Source organism: Lepidothrix coronata, unplaced genomic scaffold (assembly GCF_001604755.1).
Source record: "Lepidothrix coronata isolate B3197 unplaced genomic scaffold, Lepidothrix_coronata-1.0 Scaffold16, whole genome shotgun sequence".
NCBI lineage: Eukaryota > Metazoa > Chordata > Aves > Passeriformes > Pipridae > Lepidothrix > Lepidothrix coronata.
The window spans coordinates 1,787,750-1,811,542 of NW_016690196.1; the positions used below are offsets into that span (position 1 = coordinate 1,787,750).

A 23,793-nucleotide genomic window follows, 5' to 3' on the forward strand; every position below is an offset into this window, starting at 1 on the left:
CTCTTACGATAAGCAATTTTATTTTGTGTCAATTTAGAATATAAACACTGTGCTGCACACCTCAACAGCAGATCCAGTCCAACAAATCTATTCCATTTCAGACAGTATATGGTTACTCCAGACAAACCAAAAGGCCTTGTGCCTTTTATTTTGCATTAGAAATTTCTTATATTCATCTGCATGGCTGAAATCTACCAAACTAAATCTAAAATACTGCCCCACCCTGATACAAACTTGGTTTTAGGAAACAAAGTAAGTTTTATTTTAAAGTGAAAAGAAGCATACGAATACCATAGTGTAATGTGTAAAAACAGTCATTGTCAAGAAATCTGGAAAGGGAATATGCAGCTATCGGGTTGTTGCAAAAAGAAATCAGATTCTTTGGAATATATAATAATGGTTATAAATTTAAATAGTTCTAGAACATTTTCTCATTACTCAACAATAAAAAGCTAAAATATGTCAGATATCTTGAGGTGAACACTTGTTATTTACTCTACATCTAAAGCAAATACATGGAATACTTTAAATGTTATTTCTAAAGCATCTTCAACTTATAATCACAAAGTGTCTGCACTTTGGCAATTCTCCAGAGAAACATCTTCTATTGACTCTAAAGAAAGGAATTTAAAAGGCCACCAAAATGTTAGACTTCTCACCAAATATAAATATAACCTCATTTAATTAGGGAAACAGTTTAAGATCTGCGCCTTGGAAGCAGAGAAGCACAGTTAATAAAATGCCAGGAAAAAAAAAGTAACATTATAAAACATTTAACTCAAAATCAGAATAGTTCTTTAATAATCGCAAATGAACTTTTTACAATATCAATTTTCTAACTTTCTGGGCACACTTCCTGGTAAACACTTGCGTATCCTCTGTGAGTTACAAAGAGTAAGTTTTCTGTGTTATACAGATAAAAAAACCTGGACATTCTTAACAACTTGGCATCACATCTTCTTTTAAAAAACAGATCACACAATAATTTAGACAGCATTTATAGCATTATAAAATCGGACTCCCCCTCTTTAATTACTCACAAGAGCAGTCATTTAGAATACAAGAGCCTTAGGAATACAAATAATGAGGATGTAAAACTATCTGTGCAAAACTGCATTATTTTTACTGTCTAAAATTTCAGGGAAGTAACACCGCCAAAAGCAGAGAGAGGATAACAAAGACAAACAGTCATGAAAGCAATGCTACCTTAGATTTTCAAACAGGAATTACATTATGAAGTAAGTATTTGGTAAAGAAAAAAAAATCTGATGGCACCTTGAACAACAATGACGAGTGTCCTGGAAATTGCAGTTGAACAAGAATTGATACACGTTCATGTTAAAGTCTCTTTCAGGAGTAGCAATTGATTTGGGGGTATCAACTCTAGCATTTCTTTCCATGCAAAAATCTATCTTTCCAACATCTTTGCTTTGCGGGCTACTAATGCATTTAAGAATGAGCAGTCTTTTGAGGAGTGTGCTTTCTTCCATGCATCTGAAATCTTTAAAACAGCTGGATCATTGATTCCCTGGATTTCCCTACTCCAATCCATTTAACTGCAGGAGAGAAAAGCAAACTTTTATTGTAAGTAATACAAAGCAAGAGCGGATTGTATCTTAAGATGCGCACTTATCTTCTTAAGCACTTAAGATCTTAAGTACCACAGTCTGAATAAAAACACAGCATATACTATTTGCACATTAAGAAATTATAATGATGTCTGTTGTTCTCAAAGTAAGAACACACTGGTAACTTAGAAAAGCGGGTACAGTCTTGAAGCTGCCATAATAAATGAATTGCTTTTCCAGATAAAAAGACAGATAGAAACTGAAAAGTAAAGATTTGCATCATCTCCTAATTCCCAGCTTTGGTTGGAACCACAGGATCATCTTTATTAGGGAGCATTAGAGAAATTTATTAGTTTAGGAACTCTTACTGTCATGTAAAATTAATCACGTTAATTAATAACTAGTAGTCCCACTGACTTCATAAAGTAGCAAAACTAAACTCCTTTGATAACCAATCTGAAAGACACTTAAGCAAGTTATAAAACAACCAAAAAATCTCATTTGAACAAGAACTATAGTATAAGCCAAAGAAAGAAGCATATTAAAGCTTCTGAAAATTTTCCGTTCAACAACAAAATAGATGGATAAAAAGAAGTAAAACCATCATCACAAGTGTCACCAGGTACATCACAATTATGACAGCTACAAACTCGTTTTCAGTATTTTGCATGTTCATTAATACAAATACTAGACAGATTTCATGGAGCAGGAATAAACCAAACCAGCAAGAAAATCTGTTTTACTTACCAGGAACACCCAACTCCATTTCTATAAAGCGAACGTAATTTTGTGCATTTACAGGCAGCTCGTCAAACGCCCTTGCATTTGATATGTCCGTATCCCATCCTGGGAGTGTCTCATACTGAACCTCTACTTTATTTAAGACCTCCTGGTTGGCTGAGAAGCAAACAGAAACAAAAATGTTATGTCCTTGCATATTATATATTCTCTATTATGAAACACATAACTATAATGCTTTTTATTCTTTTCTTACACAAAGAGGTTTGCTCATAAGATAATACAGGCATTGAAGGTGTCATTTTTTTGTTAATATAAGCATAGGGAAAAAAATCCAATAACTATCAGGACTTAGACTTTAGGAATTCCAGTGCTCAGTCACATGCATTTATTTTGCTTAAACCACAGTCTTTCCAGTTCAGAAAACAACTTTTTGGGGAAAATAATTCCCAAAAACATTGATTTTTTTTCTGAACAAATACCAAGATCCAGCTCCCCCTTCATGAGGGAATTGTGAATGCAAAATTAAGCACCAGCTTGTAAGGCAGTTAAAACACATTTTAAAATGGCATAGGAGTGTACTTTTACTAAACATAGTCATAGGATGTAGTTTATACTTAACAGAATTCTGATGCCCACAGACCCTTTGCCCCAAAACTCTACAATGGATTTGTCAACCAGTGTGGAGCCCCACAGGATGTATGAACATAACTGTTCCAGTTGCTTCTCAGAAGAGAAACAATAAGCACATTCCATTTTGTCCTTCATTTGCTACAATGTTGTCCACTAACTCTGAACCCTGTGATGATTTCAAGTACTGAAAAAGATGCTAAGCATATTGTTCTGGAATTCAATCACTCCAGTAATTATCTGAACATTAGTCTTGGAATGACGCAGGACAGCAAAAAAAAAAAAAAGCCTTAAGCCTGAAAATGGTCAAAATACGTTGATTAAAAAACCAGGAGGTGACACGCGTTCATTCTTGCCTTCCTAAAACAGACAGGGGCCTGCCAGAGGCACTGTAATTAATATTACGTAGGCTCCCTGTCTTACATCAAGTTGCTCTTGCAAAGACATCTAGTCAGCCTAGGAGAAGGTTTTAGGTGCAAGAGGCACAGTAGAGGTACAAATACGAAGCCATAACTAATCCCCTCCAGCATGTGCGTAGCCAACAAACTCAGACTCAGCATATTGAACAATTTGTCCTGGTGCAGGCAGTAGTTCAACAGCAGCAATGTTGTAAGGACAGCCTTTACGAACCACACATTTTGAGTAAGACAGAAAGAAACTCTGCTCTACTGTCCTCAAAACAGTGAGGAAATGCGCCATTTTTGGACTGAGGTGTTCACAGGTTAAAGGCAAATGATCCTGACTCAATACTTGTGGTAATCCAAACAGACAGAAAGGCACATTAAGTATGCTGGGTTGGGGAGGCCAAGGGTAAGCACTTTCTTAACTGCCAGCAGTAACAACTGAGGTGTTGTCTGCTGTCCAGGGGATCTGTAAAACAGAACAGATATATTCAAAGTGCAAAACCACAAACTAATCTCCAGGCAGTGCAGATGGTCGCTAACCTCTCTTTCTGAAAAGGGAAAGTGACTGAACGCCTCATCTGGGACATCCACAGGCATCTTTACTTTGAAGCCTCTCTGATGAGGTTAGAGGGAGAAAGCTGAAAGCAACTACAGTTGAATGGTCTCATTTTGATTACCATCTTCCATTAGTCTATATTAGCTCAATTCCTTACTTCCCCAAAAGAGAGAAGAAAAAGAAGGGATACATTTGTTGATGTTTCAAATGATTCTTTAATTTTGTTCCAGCAGGTGTGACAAAAGATGTGTGGTAAATATAAGTCATAAACTGAGCTCAATGTAGTAACAGTAACAGATGTAGTCACCATCTAGATTTCTCTCAGCTCTTCACTAAGGGGATTTGTCTTTTAGGGTTTCTAGAATATTCCTTAACAGCTTAATTAGATAACAGACAGACCAAATATAATGATATAATTTGGAGAGTGATGTTACTTCCAACTCAGAAATAATAGCTTGAGTTTGGGACCTGGCACCACTGTAAGAGAAAGATCCTCCAGCAATTTCCAGAAACTGAACATGAAAACAGTCATATAGATCAAACAAAGGTGCATCTAGAATAGTGTCCCAGCTCTTTGATCTACAGCAGAAGACCAGGAAAAAAGCACAAGGAAAAAAAAAGCAAGTAAGAAGCTTCTACAAAATAATCTCCCAATTTCCTAAGGATCTGTGTTTTGAAAGTTTCCTGAGCTAGAGGTTGTGTGTCTCTCTGCTGAGATCAACTGATGTCTGAACTTGGATAGGAGGCCTTAGCAAAACTAAACCACAGCTTTCACGTTCCTTTTAAACTGATCAGCTCAGAGCTACCAGAGAGTTCTCTCTTCCATGAACTCCTATGACTGGCCAGCTCCACGGCAAAAGACTACAACCTCAATAATACCAACCGAGGTCAGCTGTAAATTTTTAAGACATTTAAAGTTATTTTTCAAGAAGCCATTATGAAATGCCCACAGAAAGTTAAGCTAAAAAAAAAACCCTGAGTGAGACTCGTATGATTCTCTGATCCAGGTGGAAAGAGGAACAATATATGAAATATAGCATGCTTTTCCTGAGATGGTGGGTACTGTGTGTGCTTCTAATTTAGAGACAGTCATTTCACAAGAAGGGTAAATCACGAACATCTCCAAGAGAGTGGGAGGGTAGGAAGGGGAGAGAGAAAGAAATAGTATGCCAGTGAGAGATTCCCAGACTAGATCTCTTCTAAATTAAATTCAAATGTCAGTGGCAAGTTTGAAAAAAAAAAAAAAAAAAAAGAAAAAAAGCACACAGCATGCAGAGATGCAGACATCAGAAACAGTCTAATGGTCTGCAAATCAAAGTGGGAAGAAGTTACCTTTTGTTTTTTGTGCCAGGGGCAGGGGTAACCTGCAGCATATGTGCTGAAAATGCTGCCAAATGCTGAGGAGTATAGCAAAGAGAGGTGTGGAACACAGAGGCAGTGTGAGAGACAGCATCTTCCAGCTTACCAGAAGTTCAGCTCAAACTCCTTCCTGACACTTTAAGGAAGACAGCATGTCAACAGCTTCTACTAAATTTCTACCAGAATTCTTAATTGTTCATACAGTAAAGAAAAACACAGTTAGGCAGATGAGTCACATTATGCTGCTAAGACCAAAAGGTCAGCTACCTGTTACCTGGGCACATACAAAGGGGTTGAAGTCTGTCTCCTCAGGAGGTGTATGTAACTAGATTCTGGTTCTGAGACACACAATGAATTAAAAAAAAAGTACTGGACAACAGGGCCACATGCTTATGCCATCTTTAATGATGGACTGCCAGAGAAGGTCCTTCTGGCTTGAGCACAACACAGGCCAAATAGCCTCAGGTTAGATGACAGGGCTACAGGAAAAACATCTACTGAGTAGTTCTCAATTCAAATATGCAATCTCCATTATGTTCAAAGGCCATTTAAAGCATATACAAATGTCCTTAATGTTTTGATATGGGTATCAATTGGGATTATCTGAGTCTTAGAAAGGGAAAAGCATTCCCTGGTTTAGTGCAAGATGACTACTAATTTCCTGAATAAAAGTGCATGACATGTCTTTCAGCATGTATTCAGACTAACTGGCACTTTTGTTTGAAGATACTGAAAGGCAAATCAGAGAATTCCCACAAGCACATGGAGAAACAAAAGATTTTTTTTTTTAATTCCTTATGAATTCCTCTACCAGGTATGGGCTATTTTCAAGGACTACTGGCAGATCATCACTTACTCCTTTATAAGTAATTACATCTTTGTACTTCATAAATCCTGCTGTGAGTTGTGTATCCAATTACTACAGTTGATCTCACCCACAAAAAGTTCTCTGTTGATGATATCATATGAAAAACTGTAACCTCTGACCAGCCTCTACCCAAGTTACCAATCAGAATGAAAATGGGCATCTATGCACACATTAGAAAAATAAAAAAGCCCTGTCTTCATACTGTCTAATCTTCTTCCTTTTTTCTGGAGTATCTCTACTACTGCAAACTGAACAAGATGCATTATCTATAAAAACACTGGCTTGTGGTAGCTGAATATTTTAACACGCAGGTACACCGATGAAGTAAAAAAGACCACTAAAATGACCACTGTCCCCCTCAGGAGCTACAGTTTCTATCATGCTAAGATGATATACTTTGGTCATGCATTAGAAAATAGACTTGCTTTCACCTAAACTAATTGTTCGTTTCCTCCTCCACCCCCTTTCCCTCTTTTCCACTTCATAGGTGTAAAGGGGTTTTGGCTGCTCTGTGAACCATTTAAGGAAGTGAATTGTTATAAAAGTAACACACAGAGAGAAAAATGTGGCTTTTCAACAACACCATGTCTCTCATGTGGTTCACAACATGCTTAAATGAGACCTGGCCTGCTAAAAATGGGGATCAATACAGTAGTGGGAACAAGATAATTGGGTTTAAGAGTATGAATCAAGCTTCTAATTTAGCTTGAAGGTGATTCGGGCTGTATAAAAGAAAAGGGATAAAGCAGTAACAACATTTCTGTTTTAGAAGCTTTATATAGCACTTTGCATCTTTCTAGCAGACAAACAACAGTATTCGGTACAGGCGTCTTCAGGGTGGGAGTACAGGTGTGGTAACAGATGTCCCTCCCGCATCTGGGAAGACACTAATGGCTGGATACTCAAGTAACACATTACTGTCCTAAGTTTTACAAGTAAAATGCATTTAAAGTATCAGATTATATTTCACCAAAATCTAAAATTGTTAAACAAGAAATCTTACCAGGAAAATGAGGTATGATTTCACCATCTAGTTTGTATGCAACGCCAACTTTGATTTCTGGAAATACATCCAAGATATCCAATTTGGTAAGTGCCAATCTACAAAGAAACATTACTCTGGTTAAACAAGTTCAACAACTCATGAATCTTATCACATTGTAAACAACAACAACAAAAAAATCAAATATAACACTGATTTCTGCAAATTGCAATTAATCTCATGTGGCACTAATCTACTATCTGGTCTGACTTCAAAAAAATCCCCAAAAAACAACAACCACCCAAACAAAACAATAAAACAAAAAGCCTTAAACATCCTTTTTGTTGCATCCTTAGATCTAGTACTACAAGAAAATGGCAAAAATCAAAAAAAACAGGTATTCTCTAGTTGAAGTGATTGGTCTATAGCTTAAAGTGTTATAATTCTAATGATAATATATAATTTATATTTTTAATGAGCATGTTGCCAATATACTTTATGACCATCCATTTGAGACTGTTTCACTTCATGATGCCTGTTGCTGTCTGTTCCTGTCCTCTGCCAAATATTCCTGTCCTACAGCGAAGGCAGCAAAATAATCAAACATTGGCTCTGCAAATACCTGGCTGCGTCTTATTTTAAATTAACAATCAACAAATCAATACTAACAGTCTGAATGTTACTAATTAGCATATGTACAATTTACAGTAATCTGCAGCATTTCATGATTTTATGTCAGTTTGCCAGCAAAGCTGTCAAAAATACTCACGCAGTAAATCCATTAATCATGTAGGCGTATCGGAGTGAGACGAGGTCCAGCCAGCCACATCTTCTCTTTCTACCAGTGGTAACACCAAACTCTTTACCTCTCAGTTGCAGCAATTCTCCGATTTCCTAACAAAGAGTAAGACTATCACATAAGCGTGTTGGTTTTTTTGCTTTGCAACACATCATGCAGGTGATTACTTAACAACATTTTATAATATATAGTAAATTACCTTAAGAAATTTTCACAGTGCTGTCTGTTGGGATGAAAACAGAAATACAGAACACTCTTCCTAATTCAAGAGAATGCCTTTTACGCAAACTTCTCAAAATTTGTTCCTGCTCTAGCCTTCTATTCCATAGAAAGGTTTAAGAAACTTACAACCATATTTGGCAGCCCTGTAAGCTCAGTATAGAATCAGAAGACTGAGACATCCAAACACAGTCATCTACGTGCATTTAACCATTAATTCTGATTTAACATAAGAGAGACAAGACAAGTTATTTCATCCAGTCACAGGTCACATCTAGGGCTATAATACTCACATTATCTTGTTCTGTAGGAAAGGCACCAATTCCAACTCTTGTTGTATATGCTTTCACAACTCCATACACTTCCCCAACATTCTGTGGCGGCATGCCCAGACCAGTACACACACCTCCAACTGTGCAGTTTGATGAAGTCACAAAAGGATATGTGCCTATTAAAAAATAAACTCAATGGTTTTAGAAACTTATTAAAACTTGGTTTTAAAGTGTTGGGTTTTTTTTAAAGATCTAACCTGGTGATAAATAGTACTTGCATTGCACTTACCTAGGCTATACAACACTAAAAACCAGAACACACAATAAATGTATTTTGCAGTCAAGAACACATTCAACGCGCTCTTAGATTTGTATGTACAGTGTCCACCTCTACTGAAAAAGGTAGAAATCTTACCACTTACTTCAACTGGTACAGAGGGGAAAGTTGACTACATAACAATTCTGAATGATCATACAAGTAAAAAATTGGAGTAAGACACCAGAAAACCACGCCTTGCTATCTTATATAAGATATACTCACCAACAGAACAATGCAAAAATTTAAGTGGAGACTTAAGAAAATAGTATTAAAAGGTTAGAGAATACAGGTTTGCCATTTTTAATATTGGGTGAAAAAATAAAATACAATCTCTACATACTAGTCAGCACACTATAAGGATAAGAAATTGCAATAAAATGCAAAGTTCTGGCAAGAAAAATTTTGCTTCCACAATCAAATGAAAAAAAAACATTTAAAACAGAAGACTCCTGGAAGGTAGTCTAGTTAATTATTGGTAAAAGTTTCTTTCTAGTTAAATAGTCATCCCTCATTTAAAATGCAGTCTGGACTGCAAAGATAAGAGTTAAACATCTCAAAATCCTTAGGTTTATACCTTTTCTCTTTTTTTTTTTTTTTCTCCAAGTCATGGAAAATGAAACAGACCATGACAGTCCTTAGCTGAATTGTGAACAAATACTTCAGTCTCATAATAACTGCACATAATCAAGAAACTTCTACCTCAAGCATCAGACTTTTTTTTGTCTTTTGATACGAGTCAGAGATGGGTAAGAGGGGAACAACCAAGATAAAAGGAACTGAAAGCAAGCAACAGAGTTCTTTCAGCACTACAGACAGCTTTAAGAAGTCAAAATCCTTCAGAGGCTGTTCAGTGACATTTTGCAGATTAGCTTCAGGTATCTCTAGCTCCTTTTGCTTAACTCAAATTGCTCAAGAGGAAAACCCAGGATTACAGGTGATATGTAACAGCAGTTTGCAAGCATTAGTCTTTATCTTTCTTAGAACACAAAGTAGTTGAGGTTTTCTTTACTGACAGGTAAATATAGCAAGTAGAGGTCAAAAACAGAGTCAATGAGACAATTCTTACTCACTTTTACCTCCCAGTCTAATATATTTACACTGGTTTATCCTCACTCAGTGTTTAAAACAGGAGACCACGTAACTGCAGACCTGCACCCCCACCCCCAGACAAATGCACATGTGAGCTTCATTACAGGCTCCAGGAAAGTGTGATGGACTGCAAGGCTGGGGATTTACCAACTTCACTGACAACGGACACACATTCATAAAACTCACTTCAGGATTAAGACTTTTATGCAACCAGGCACAGAAAAAGCCTCATTCAGAATGATTAATGATCAAATTTGGCATTGTCAAACCTTTTGACTACGGCTCGTCTACTGTAAACCCAAGTGTCCAATCTACTGATGGTGTCTACCTAAGGAGAGCAGATATTCTGTGTGTGGGTCTCATGGCACAGGCACGGAAAAAAAATCTAAGTGACCCAAGCAACTCTGTATATATCACAGACATACCTGACGAGTTTCAGATTATTTGCATCTCCTATTTATATGAAATCCAAAATCCTCATCACTTACAAAAAACAACCGCCTAGAGTTTTCTGTAAATACCTCAGTTCTGCATCAAAAGATTTCCCTGTGACAAGCATTTTGAAGAATTCTTTCCTCTTTGTTTTTTTTACTTGTTAAAAAAGGATGTGTCCTTCTAATATGCAGATAATCATCGGAAAACTTGGGGCGCTTACACTTTGAGTGACTAGTCTAAGACATATCTTTTCCTCTTAAAGGAAGAGGCTTTCAAATTCAGTATGTTTGAAAATGCCCAGTGTCAGAACTCCTGTCAGTTGAAAGCAGAGTGCATGTCAGTTTTATATTTGTTTGACAGCACTCCTTACAGGCTTCAATTTCAGGCTTTAGCATCTTTCTAACAATAAAAATGATACAGTTACAAGGCTAGTGAGACTGAAGAAAAATGTGACAAAATGCAGGAGGTCAATCATAGAGGTTATATATATGTATATATATATATGTATATATATATGTATATATATACATATATATACACACACACAGGTATAATAAGTTACCTGTTCTCACAATATAATGACAACCAAACAAAATCATGTCATAAAAAATAAGAAGCTGCTTCTATCTAGAAGCTTCTAATTTTTATTAGCAAAATCACAGTGTTTTAAGAAAAACTGCACCATTTTTAATATCAAATTGATTGGGATAACCTTTTCACTCTTGCCTCATTAGCAGTTATCAACACCTTTCCTGACATTGTGAAACAGTGGAAAACTAAGTGTTATATAAAGACTTTAAAAAAAAGGCAAGCTGATTTTCCAAAAGTCACGAAGTACTGTGTGTATACACTTTGCCTCTTAAAGTTCTCCATGGCTATTCTCTAGTGTTTTCCATAGATGTATACAATTGTGAGTTATTACAGACACTGAAGTAATAGGTACTCTCTAAGAAAAGTCACCTGATCTTTACTGTTATTCAAATAATTACTTTTGAGAGAGTCTAAAGCTTTTAGAAATATTTTAATTAACACACCCACTCATCCACCCCTTATTATTTGCTGGTCATACAGAGCACTGTTCTTCCAAAATATAAACCACTTCTGCCATAAAAGCAGCTAAGCAGGGGAGAGTTTATATTTAGTGTTTTTCTTTCACAACATAAGTGTATAGCAACATGTGTCTCAGAAAGGTCATACCTACCAAAATCTATGTCCAGCAGTGCTGCATTTGCACCTTCTACTAAGATCTTCTTTGGTGGTCCATGTAAAGCCTCATACATGAAATAAACACCATCCCTTACCATTGGTTTTACTTTTTCCATGTAGCCCTGAATAATACAAAAGACTATTGTATAGTATAATTTCATTATGATAAAGACAGCTAGAGTAGAATTGCTATTGTTCCCTCATAACAATGCTCATATTCCTTCTGAAAAGGAAAAGCAAACAAAGAAATCTAAATATGACATAATATGGGAAGAAGGGAAGGAAGAACATGAGACTCAGATTTACACAATGGACATGTACGCCCTTCATAGGAGAAAAGAAAGAAAAAAGGGGTGGGAAGGGAGCAGAGAAATAAAATCCAAACTTCTGGAATACTTCAGAAATATTCAAGCATGACTATAATCACTATACTTTACTGTGTTTGGTATTTCATTTACGAGTGTTCAGAATTCTCCCCAAAAACCAGGGAATTTCACTTCTGGCCGTCTGAAGCCAACAAATGCACACAATTGTAAATTGTAATTCGTAAGTAAAAGAAAAAAGTTACATATTGGAATTAAGGGTCAAATGCTTGAATGCCACTGAGCAGCTGGATGCAATGCAGTAATTTTCAGATTATCACTTGGTACACAGTCTTTTTCCCCATTAGAACACATGAAAGTTCTCATTCTAACAATTTACTTCACATGAAATATAACACACTGTCTTTCAGAACTGAATGAAGTGTATTAGATAACACAAGTAATTTTCCTCAAGCTACAAATACATGTTGTGTTTCCATCCTAACAATGAGCTTTAGATATTCTGTAGTCCTAACGTGTATTAAGTAAACTATAAAACATTATGAAGTACTCAACTAACAGGTTTCTAGGTCTACATATTGATAAAAATACTACAACTCAACATGTGCAACAGGCATTATTTAAGTAAGAAAAACAGAAGTGCTAAGAATTCCCATATATTCTATTCTAGAGCAGTAGAAATGAGTTTAGTGCCAATTAAGGGTACAAGAAGGATGATTTCTTCGGCCTGATTTTCTGAAAAAAATGCATAATAACTCCCTGTTCCACACATACCTCAATGTTTTTAAACTATGTGTCACATTTGGCTGAAGTTTTCTAAAGGTAAAAAAAAAAAATCTCATATAGTTAAGTTTCTACAAAAATTATTAACAAAAAGGCTGAGTGTAAGGGTAAGACACTTCACATTTTTTTCAAATAAGAACTTGGATGAGTGCAAAAAGAAGTTAACAGTAGTGAGAAATCTCTCAACTGTCCCAATTGTAGGGAAAACACCAAATCAGAAACTGTAATTAACCACAAGACTAGTTTGCTGATAATCATGCTTCATTAGTTTTGCTGCTATCAACTTACATTTTTTATGTTGCTAGACACAGGTTGTTTTTCTTTCCTTAAGGCTTGTTACTTAGAATAACAATTTACTTCAGTTCTTAAGTTTCTGACACAAGGAATTAATATTCTGCTTTACAATGAAACATACTTTCCCAACTACAATCCTGGGTTTTTTAATCCTAGACAGTATGTTTGAGCCAGGGGAATTAAGCAAAAAATCGTATGCAAGCCTTTTTCTTAAAATTTACAATATTTCTCTTGAAACCAAGTATTGAAATGTTGCATAAAGTGGGGTAAAAAGTGTCCTTAAGGATAGCAGACTCTTCAAAATGGATAAATAACGATTTTCCATGATATGTATTCTGTTTTAACTCCTCACACAAGCACAAGCATCAGTCACCAAGGGATTTACGTATCAGTAGCTGCACACAGTGATCACATAATTCAAGAGACAGAAGCGGGCTTACCTTGAGCTTTTCCAATTCCCCTTCAATATCTATCTTTAAGGTAGGATATATTGCTTTGTACTGATTGGCTAACACTTTGAACCTGGAAGGCAAAAATGCTGCATTAAGGTTTTTGTTTGTTTGTTTGTTTGTTTTCCACCTTAACCCCCCACAACCTTAGGTTTTACTGGTTACATATCTGCAATAATTTGGTAATTTAACAATTTTAAATAATAAATTATGCCAATGATTGACTATATTATTTAATAAAATTATAAAGTTATTTTTATATTTAAAAATAATTTTAATTTTAAAAGAAAATTAGGAGGAACCAGATGTAATTGCTTACACAGGGTACTACGCAGAAACTGAAAACTAGGCTTACAACTGTGTATTAAAATACAGAAGTTACCTCTCAGAAAATTCATCAAAATCAGAAACAAGATCACACATCCTGAGTCCACTTCGAGCTGCCTTTGAAGAATATACTGGACCAATTCCTTTTTTGGTAGTTCCCAAACTTTCAAAAGATAATAACAGGAGTTATTCTTGATATAAAACTAAGGTTTTTCCTGAAAGGCAATACATCCTTAGCATTAAATAAAATGCTGTTAATTGTGAGCATTTAACCTTGTTTTAAGCATTTAAAACAAGATACTTCCAGTATGCAATCTAGTTTCAGAATATCACTGTTTATACACGCAAATATGTTAATCTTACACATACTTCTGATTTTAAACCAATATCTTTTCATACTTCAGTGAATTCTTAAATATTTATTTGTACACGATTCCCAACTTTTATACTTAAAGAACCAAAAGCAAAGAAAACGTCCTTCAGTACTAAGAACTGAAACTAATTAAACACCTTCTAAAACATTGTCCTGAAGACCTAAAGAAGTTCTCCATAAAGCAACAGCAAAACTAGTATGGATTTCAAGTCTGTATATAAGAAATATTTCACTTAATTCTAAATACATGAGTTGGAGCCAGGAAAACAGAAAGCACTACCAAGCATCCAAGAGTGGCAATGATACTCTAAATGCTGTATATGTTAAGGGTTTAGGAATGGATTTTCCACTGTAGCTGATTCTGAAAACCTGAATTCCTTCTCTTCCTTACCTGCCCACTCTGCCTGAAAACCCTTTTTCAGGTTAAGTCAGTGATATCGTAATATATAACTTGCTTGCACTGACTTTACTGTGAGAGAAGTACAACTAGTTCAGAAAGTGTATTCTGCCAGAGTCTTGCTAGACAGCTATCAAAATGGAGCCAACCTGCACTTGTCACAGGCAGATTATCAAATATCTTCCCCATCACTCTCAATAGATTAAGGAACTTAATAAGAAGTGCAATGGCTGCAGCACTTTCAGAAATCTGCTGTATATTGCTAAGCTTAGTTTTACACTGAGTTTTAACTATTTTGGTTTGTTTTTAATGACCAGACACACAACCTTATTTTCTTCCATTATAAATTCTGCATACACAGAGTGGCCCATATTTCTTCCAACTGCCTTGAAGGTACCATGCCTCAGTTCAAGAGGGTCTCCATTTCAAGTAGGAGGCACAGGTCACATCTAGATTTTATGTTAAAAAGTATCAATTGATATGTGAGTGAACAGAAATACAGCTCATTATTCATTTTAGTTAGGTCCTTAGTAGTTTGTATTACATTCAACACAATAATTTTGTAAAAAAATACCCGTAATTCTTCCAACTAGACTCAAAACCAAGTATTCTCAGGGAGTGATGTTTACCTCCAGTCTAAAAAACCAGACATTCTAATCAACTTTGCATCACACAGTATCATTTAACCAGACCAGAATATTGTGGATTAAATAACTAACTCTAGCCTCTACCCCAACTCATACCCTCCACAGAGAATCTTTTTAAGGAGGAGTAGTTTCCATTTATTTTGTTTCATTAAGACATATCAATTAATAAAAAAGTTAAGCTGTCAGAAGACTATTTACAGAAGTCATAACAATTGTATAAGCAGAAGATACTGTATTACATTACCTTTTCTATAACCTTTCTGGAAGGAAAACTACATGAGCCTTACTTGTGAATGGTTTTGAGCTACATCTGAACAGGTAAAAGCATTCAGTTAAAATAAAAAAATAAACTTACCTCTTACAATGTTCAAAGTGTTAGACACAAAAGAGTTTAAACACCAGATATGCTATGCAGTCAAATCCACATTAAGACATAACAGCAGGCTATTTCAATTCCTCACCCCCAACAAACAGGAGACAATCTTTTGATAATCCATGATAGCCTGTTCTTAGCCAGCCTGCAGTACTACTCTCTCCACTACAGTCACATAGACAACCTTAAAATTTAGGAGGAAATAGAGAGTAGTTTTAACAAGTTTGAAAACTGTATGATTGTTGCAGAAGAACTTCACAGAAAGAAGAAATACAGAATTTTTAAGAGTGACTTGAGTTTTCTAGCTTTGAATGCAGCTTTTTTTTCCTGGGTTTCTTTAAAGAAAAACCTAATTGGGCTTTCCCTGACAATCAATAACACTAACCAACTAGTGCCTTCTCTGAAGTAGCGCATTGACTGACAGGATTTTTAATTACAAATATTGTCATACAGCAATTTTGGCTTTCACTCCATCAATATTCAAGAATAGCTGATACAGACATACTGACTCATTAAGAAAGTATATTCTTCCATATATATATATATGTGTGTGTGTGTGTTCTTCCTGTTTGCTTTTTAATTCCTAAAATAACAGGTAAGGAGACAGCTGGTACAGCAAAGTCAAGTGTGAAAATGACCCAGTGTAAAAATAACTGACAATTATCACTCAATAGCAGCCTGTGTGAAGTAAGATACACTCAAACCAGACACGCTCTTAAAGGTTATCGTTGTAGAAAATAACTTTTACAGGTAAGGATGTTGGAACTACTTTTCATCCACACAATATCTCTTTTTGCGAGTTTGTCTAAGTTCACAGGTATCTGAGAAGTTTATAGTGCTACCATTACTTTCCAGCTGTAGACAGGTCACTGTTAATTCTGCCAGCTTCTTCCCCAACCCCAAGAACTTGTGAGCTACTTAGAAAGCACAAGTTAAAAACATAGCAGATAGTTTCTGAAAGCTTCAAAAGCTTCAGAGAGTCAGTAGCAGCCTGTAGTAGACAACGTGAACATTTACTTGCACTTCTAACAATAAAGCATTGTGAGATACTAAATTAGTTATACGAGAGACCTTTCAGCTATTTGGAGATGACAGAAGCGTCCTTGAATCTTCATAACAAGAAATATATTTTTACAGAATCTAATACCTCCAGTAAACAAAACATTTGGAAGCGGGAACTCTTTTTATAAAGCAAATTAAGAATTAGGAAATTTTTCATAAGACAAAATATCAAGATAAAACTCTTTAATTAAGAATATAATCTTTCACTAGCCCCTGGAAGACAAAAGTGTAAGAAATGATCCCTGCATTTTCCACACTGAAGAGTTATATGGATAATTAATATTTTTTTAACTCAAACAATAACGGATATTCAATGCATTAAGTCATGTTTGCACAAAGTCATCCCACATTTGACAAAATAAAACTACTTACTTCTTTCCTGCTTGTTCCTGCCTCTGTTGTTCTTGGATGCCATCAGCAGCTTGGTGGAAATCAAACACTAAGAAAATAAGTAAGTTGAAAATTTGTGTGAAACAAATTACTATATCATTATTGATTTCTTCAAATCAACTCCAGCCTATTTTTTTATCAATGTGGAAAAATAATACACACAATGAAGAGAGGCAAATAAAATGAGAAGAGTTTTTTTCTCCTCTTTTACAAGTTACATTTTTTCACATGGAAGAGTTCTACGGTTTTTCAGATACTTTCTTTAAAGTGTTTATTTTGTAGAATACTTGCAGACTGAGTAGACACATCCCACAGAATAACTAAGCCATTTCTGCTTTGTAGTAGCCCAAAAAATTATATGGATTAAAAAAAAACATGCAGCAGAAAAAAATCCTGGAAACAGATTGCAGTAAAAAAAGGTCATACTGCTGAAATTTAGGTGGGAACTTAAAGTGAACATTCTCACTTATTCTAAAGACTTCTTAAACCATTTTATTTTTATGTTTTAGACAACATCAATTAAAATACATCTGGAAATAACAAAAGCTCCCACCAACATCTGTTATGATAACAGAGGTCATCTTCATAAGGCCTGATTTTTTTTAATGCATTACATTGTTATTAATAACAAAGATTATGAAAAGTATCTCTTGCGTCAAGTCTTTGTCTACCATAAAAGCCAAAAAACCCCCAATCAAAATCCCAAATCTTACAAGACTCATGTCAAATACAAATATCTGTGCACAGCAGGCAGACGAACAGAAGCCAGCTTAGTTTTCTTAAGTGCTATCCCTCCTGAAAGTTAAAAACTAATGTACACCTTACACAGGAAAGACTGAAAACTTACAAGAAACAGACTCATTTAATAAGTACTCTAGTCTCTCTGCAAGTGTGGTTTTCCTGTTTGCCTTATTAATTTGCTTTTGTGTTTATTTCCACACATTCCCGTATTGTAAAGGATTATGTTACGCCCAGCAGCTTGAACCTATCTTTGGTTGATCCTTTGTTACAAACTAATTATTCACAGATCAACAACAGCCCTTTTAGAGAAGACATTTTTATCATGACAACAGATCTTCAGATTGCCATCAAAACTTTCCAAACAGAGGCATTCTGAAAGTTCATTTCTGTTAAGAGGCTGAATGATTATGAGTGACAGTCAGTTACTAATCCTTTTTACTCACAATTTGTTTAGTGATAAAAACTTCCCAGTATTGCCATTGTAATATAATCACCACAGAAAAAAGTTTTTCTAATAATCAAGCAAGTTCCAAGTAATTCACCTACAGTGATTCTACTATCAGAAAAGATATTGGTAACTTAGATACAGTTACTAACTATTCCAAACTTATTAGTTACTCCAAAGTAAAAACATTTACTGTGAAATAACATGTTCACTCACTAAGCTACTCCAGCGTTGTTTAAGAAAACAATACAAAAAAACCCCCAAAGAAAGCAAAACCAAAAGCAAAACCTTTTTTCGGTGTTATAAGCTTTTATCTCATACAGTCCTCAACAGGTTGCATCTTCAGAAAATGACTACCAGAGCAGCAATAATGTTATAATATCCAAAGAACTAATTTAAAGGATAAATCCACATAATAAAGATGTGTTAGGAGTGGTACAGGAAGAGTCTCTGAAGCTCTGCATTAGTGGACTGGACTCTAAACACTATTTTACTCCAGGCTCTGAACTGCAGTGCTGTCTGGAGCATAGCCTGGAATCAGTGCTCGGCTGATGAGCTCCCTATGAGGAAGGCAGTCATTCTCTCCATCCCTACAGAGTCCTTACCATAAAAATCTCTTCTTCAGAAGCATGGGGCAATTTCCTTGGTAGGGAGATCACTAGTTTGAAACCTGGTCATGTGGTTTCCCAATAAAAAAAGTTGCTGTAAGCAACACTGTATTTGCACCAAAAGGGTAAATGAATCCTTCAGTCAATTCACTTCTGAATGCTTTTTGACTGCTCTGTGCTTCTAATCTTTGACTTACAAAGTGAACCTGCTTTCCTGACTAGGTGATGCTTATGGAATAGGATTAAAGAGTCACTAGAATATAAAACTGGGAGGGTCCTGAGTGAGGAACAGTTTTTTCTAGGACCTTCAATAAAGCAAAGCAGCCCACAGAGACTTAATCCAAAGAAAAGTGCAGACCTGTGTAAAGAGATGGCTAAAAATGGTCACACTTTTACTGCCACAGAAAGTTCAGAGAAACCAGAGATTAATTAAAAAAAAAAAAATCAACAGAAAAACAAACCCCAAACAGGAACTTACCAATATGAGCCCTGTCAGAAATTATTAGTCTTTTCTCCCAGCCTTCTAGCCCTTAAAAGACAAAATTAAATAGTTCAAATGATGTTTTGTATAGCATTTTTGTCTTCTGATGTATAAAGTATAAATGCTTTTCATGTTTAGTCTTCAGTCAATCTATTTAAAGACTGAGCAATCACATTGCAGAGTGAAAAAAAAAGTAATTTCAGTAATTAAAACTTGGCATCAACCTATAAAGCTGAGAAAATCAGGCTTATTCTGAAGAAGAATTCAAGCTATTCTATTAATTCCTCAATTCTAGCAAACAATTAGTAGCTTTTCTGATTTTGAATAATCTAGACCACTGCTTTACCTCACTTACAGTAGACTGCTGCCAAGCATAGCAAGAGACATAACACAAAGTATCCAAAAATTGAGTTCTGAATCAAGAAGTGATTACCACAGCACTTGTTTACATTAACAAGGTCAAAGTGTACACCAATATTGTAAGAGATAAAACAACTATGAACAGATTAACACACTTAAAGAAGTTGTTTCACTTCTTAAATTCACTTTTTTAAGCAAAGAAAAATGTCTGAAGACAATTTGTATTTAGAATATATTCTGAAACTGTACAGAGACTTCTTTTATCTGTCTTCCCATGAGGGCCATGAAACGTCTAGCAAGACTCCTGTCAGTATGCAGCAGCTAAAAGGAGTTATGGAAAAATACATTGTATATAACCTCAACAGAGGCATCCTCCATCTAAATTTTTTGAAGAATGCCCCACAAACTATTTTAAAGGTAGTATCTTAAAATTTTCTCACCTTTTCCTTTCTTTAAGTTTTTTTCAGCTTCTTCAAAGAGTCCTGGCAAATGAATTACAACGCCATTTCCTGAAGAAAACCATTACATTACATTAATTTAATGCATTGTTGAGGATGGGAAAAAACATTTCAAACAGCTCAAAGACACTTCATGTTTTGTGTGCAGAGTGTTTTACTTAAGTTTTTAAACTTTCAAAATAACACAATTTTTTTCCTTAGGAATTTGTCTAGAAGACAGATTTACTCCTTTCTACAGGCACTGAATCTTTTTAATAAACTCAACTAAACTTTCAATTTAAAGGAGAATAGTAACAAAATCGTGGGACAGTCTGAAATGCAACTTCCTCTTCCTCTTATCTAAAATTAACTTCCTGCTTCATACTTCACTGTAATAACTCTATTGTTTTTTAAAAGCTTAGTACATTTCTATGGTCATCACAAACACTAGCATCCCCTCAGGCTGTGTTCCTTCTGCAACAGAGACGAGATATTCTGTATATAGATTTGGAGTTGTTAACAGACTAGCAAAAATAACAGAGGAAAAAGATCTGTCGAAAGCAAGCTCACCTTCCTATAGCCATCACATTGCTCAGAAAAAGACCACTGGCTCATACAATTAACCGGCATCACTGAGTGCCTAAGGAGGAGCATTCCCACATGGCAAAACTGAACCATCTTAAGATCATGGCAAGCTCAGTAGATCGAAAGCTACCAGTATAACATCTAGGCAAAAAAGGGACCTGCCCTTCAAAACTATTTGCATATCACCTAATTTCACAAAGATAAAAGCATTCTAAACATCAAAATACAAAGTATTTTAAGACTTCTGCACTATAACCTTCATGGTGCAGTCCTAATCAATGGGAATACTTTATTATAATACTCCAATTATTTTGCCCTTGCCATTTTTTGAACCCATAAGCTCTTTCACTGGAATCCTAAGTTGTTTCTTTTTTCCCCAAAAAGAGACTTTAAACACATCCTTTTTTACTGTTTTCAAGCAATAATCTCCTTAAGAAACGTAACACAGTAACATCAAAAAAGAAGTACTATCTGCCTCAGCCCTCAAAACTAGAAACAGTTAACATCCCAAACTCCCCTTCATCAGCAGGAATCTATTTCCATGCCCATTGACTAAGTTTCTATAGAAGTATTAGGAAGGGCAAGTTGATCCAAAACTATCCCATTAGCAAGTCACAATGTAACAGCTGAAAAGAGGCAATTAACCACCAAATCCCATCAAGTACAGAGTTAGGGATGACTTAGAGGATATGGTCACTACGCATGGACTGTTTATGAATTGAGTAACTTGTGACAGAGACTCTGGAGCTACTGTTTAGCAAACTGTCAATACTGTCAATGACCACTTGCTCTTGGCACAGGTACCAAGCTGAGAAGCAAGACTACAATCTCAAAGCAATGAGGTGTAGGAAGAAGGGACAGGAAGAGCATGGCAACAGAGTCCTGATTTGGACAAGTACACTGTGTAAGGGACAGGAGTTCTGGATATCAAAAAAGCAAGATGAAAGTGTTGTGAGGTCATAGCCTTTAGTGACCCAGAGATCCACCTTCTTAGTGAAACAGCACTCAAGCACATATACAGTTATAATGCTGTGTACACATTTTATATTTATATTCATTTTTAGAAGGAAATTGTATGGGCCATGTAGCATTATTAAGGTTGGTCATACAAGCAATCCAAAGGAAAAAAAAAAAACACACGTAGGATTGGAAACAGGATTCCAAGACAAGGAGGGGGGTAAGTAGTTTTGTAGGGACAACAGACTGAACAGTCTAAATTCCCTTTCATGAAGAAAACAGATCATAGATCCTGACATCACCTAGTACTGCCACTGCCCTAAAGTTCTAATGTACTCTCCTGAGAGGACTTCTTGGTAAGAACTCTACAGTGGGGAAGTCTTTTGGAGTCAACATTCATTTCACAATTCAACAGAAAAAAGAGGAAAGATCTATGTTTCAAGAAGTACCAGTAGGTCCTTAACAGGCCTAAAGATTTAAACAGAGAGGAGGTAATGGGAGAATAAAATAAATAATTGGTAGAGAAAATAAGAGGGAATGGGAGAATGAAGATACCCTGGGCAGCTAGCTGTTTGTATCGATAGGTAAGAACAAAGATGAACTATCTAAGACAATACAGGAAGCTTCCGTAATCCAAACTTCACAAATGAGTTAGGGCAGCATTAGGATGACAGCAGAACAGTTCAAGCCAATGAAAAACTGAAGAAAAAGAATCCTTATCCTCTACGTCCTCAAATATATTATTTTAATGTCAGAAGACTGTTAACTGCAGTACTCTATCTTTTAGAGATGTCCACTTACCAATGAATGCAGTGACTCTTGGATTGATGATCCCACTTGGCAGAAGGTGAAAGTCATACTCCACAGCATCCACAACAACAGTATGCCCTGCATTATTGCCTCCCTGAGTGGGAGGGAGAGAGGGGAGAAAAAAAAGTGTTAATAGTTTTTGACACTAAAGGCAAATGAACATAGTATAAATATGGAATAAACTTGTTCCAGCTCCAATTCCACATTTTCATTTCTGTTACTGATAAAAGATCTTTCAGAGATTTCCTTTTCCCAGGAAGTCAGTCAAACTTTTCCTGTCAAACTGGACAATTTCAACATCAGTATTATCTGCCATACAGACTTTGCACAGTGTTTTGGTTCATCAAAGGTACGAAAGCTTGGAATAAGATTTAAATGTTTCTAAAAATTATTGGACAGAAGTATGAATATTCTAGAACATGCAGTCATTTCTGAAAGCCATCATCAGTTTCATTAGCTTTCTGTTACAGTTACGGAAAGTGTTGAAAGTGGAACTGCAACCTTAGCAAAGTAAAAAAAACAAATCCCCAACTAAAGTCTATAAAACCATCCAGTTATTGGGAAAGATAAGTGTAGTTGTTTGGCAACATCCAGGCTTGTTGTTCTGAATTTTGGCTTCAGTCTTTTGAGTGCTTTTGTACGAACACTAACCAGCAAAGTTGACTGGTTCATTCTATACCTACTGTGTGATGAGAGAGGTTCCGTAACAGTACAAGTAATTTTACCTTAAGTGTTTTGTTTATGTAGAGAATCTAGAAGCAACTATGACTCTGTGGTTTTGTAAGTTACCAGAAACCATTTACATCAAACTAACACTTAACATTTCTAGCTCTTTTCATTACCACAGAGAAAGTATTAAGAGATTTGTTGAAGTGTGAAATATGTCTAAAATACCAAAAGAAGCTTGTGACCAAGTCTTAAAGAGGGTCAAGAAAGGCTTATGAAACTAAAAAGATTACAAAACAGTTACCAAATATCCCCAGATCTTGTTTATCGTACTTTTGAAAATAAGCTTATACTCTCTTGTGACCCTGTCATTTGTGCAAGTTAAGGTTACATACAAAATGGTTCTGTCTGTCATAACCACAGGAACATCCTTTACAGGCACCTTGCACCAGAAATAAACAAACTGCTTCAAAGAGAAACCTGAAAGGAAAGACTTTTAAACTAAGCTGCCTTTCAGCACAAGACAAACTGAAGAAAAACATTATATGATAAGAAGACAAATTATATGAAGTATTAATCCATGGAGCTATAAATCTGAAATATTCCAGAATATTGTCTCACATAAGATCTTTTCTAAGCAATGAACTCAACAGCTACTCACTACTTCTACAATGTTTACAAAGCACGAATCCAATACATAAAGCCGTATCTGACAATACAAATAGAGAATAGTTGTAGATATCAAACATTTGTGCCAGTACACAAACACACATGCCATAGGTTTTTTCCATGTAGTGAACATTACCTGGAAGCAGTTGTAAAGATTTTTGGATGCAGATTT

General features: G+C 35.6%; 1 protein-coding gene across 1 annotated transcript in view; it reads right to left on the reverse strand.

The window, feature by feature from the left end:
- Nucleotides 1-243: 243 nt before the first annotated feature.
- ADSS (adenylosuccinate synthase) overlaps nucleotides 244-23,793 on the reverse strand; it is a 38,855-nt gene continuing 15,305 nt past the window's right edge. The window contains exons 2-13 of the mRNA XM_017806771.1: nucleotides 22,278-22,380; nucleotides 19,938-20,006; nucleotides 19,135-19,185; nucleotides 16,845-16,911; nucleotides 13,676-13,783; nucleotides 13,285-13,366; nucleotides 11,440-11,566; nucleotides 8,417-8,571; nucleotides 7,875-7,999; nucleotides 7,127-7,224; nucleotides 2,316-2,465; nucleotides 244-1,556 (exon numbers count right to left, since the gene is read on the reverse strand). Coding sequence (XP_017662260.1) covers nucleotides 1,504-1,556; nucleotides 2,316-2,465; nucleotides 7,127-7,224; nucleotides 7,875-7,999; nucleotides 8,417-8,571; nucleotides 11,440-11,566; nucleotides 13,285-13,366; nucleotides 13,676-13,783; nucleotides 16,845-16,911; nucleotides 19,135-19,185; nucleotides 19,938-20,006; nucleotides 22,278-22,380 — 1,188 coding nt within the window. The 3' untranslated portion in view covers nucleotides 244-1,503. The remainder of the gene's footprint in view (nucleotides 1,557-2,315; nucleotides 2,466-7,126; nucleotides 7,225-7,874; nucleotides 8,000-8,416; nucleotides 8,572-11,439; nucleotides 11,567-13,284; nucleotides 13,367-13,675; nucleotides 13,784-16,844; nucleotides 16,912-19,134; nucleotides 19,186-19,937; nucleotides 20,007-22,277; nucleotides 22,381-23,793) is intronic.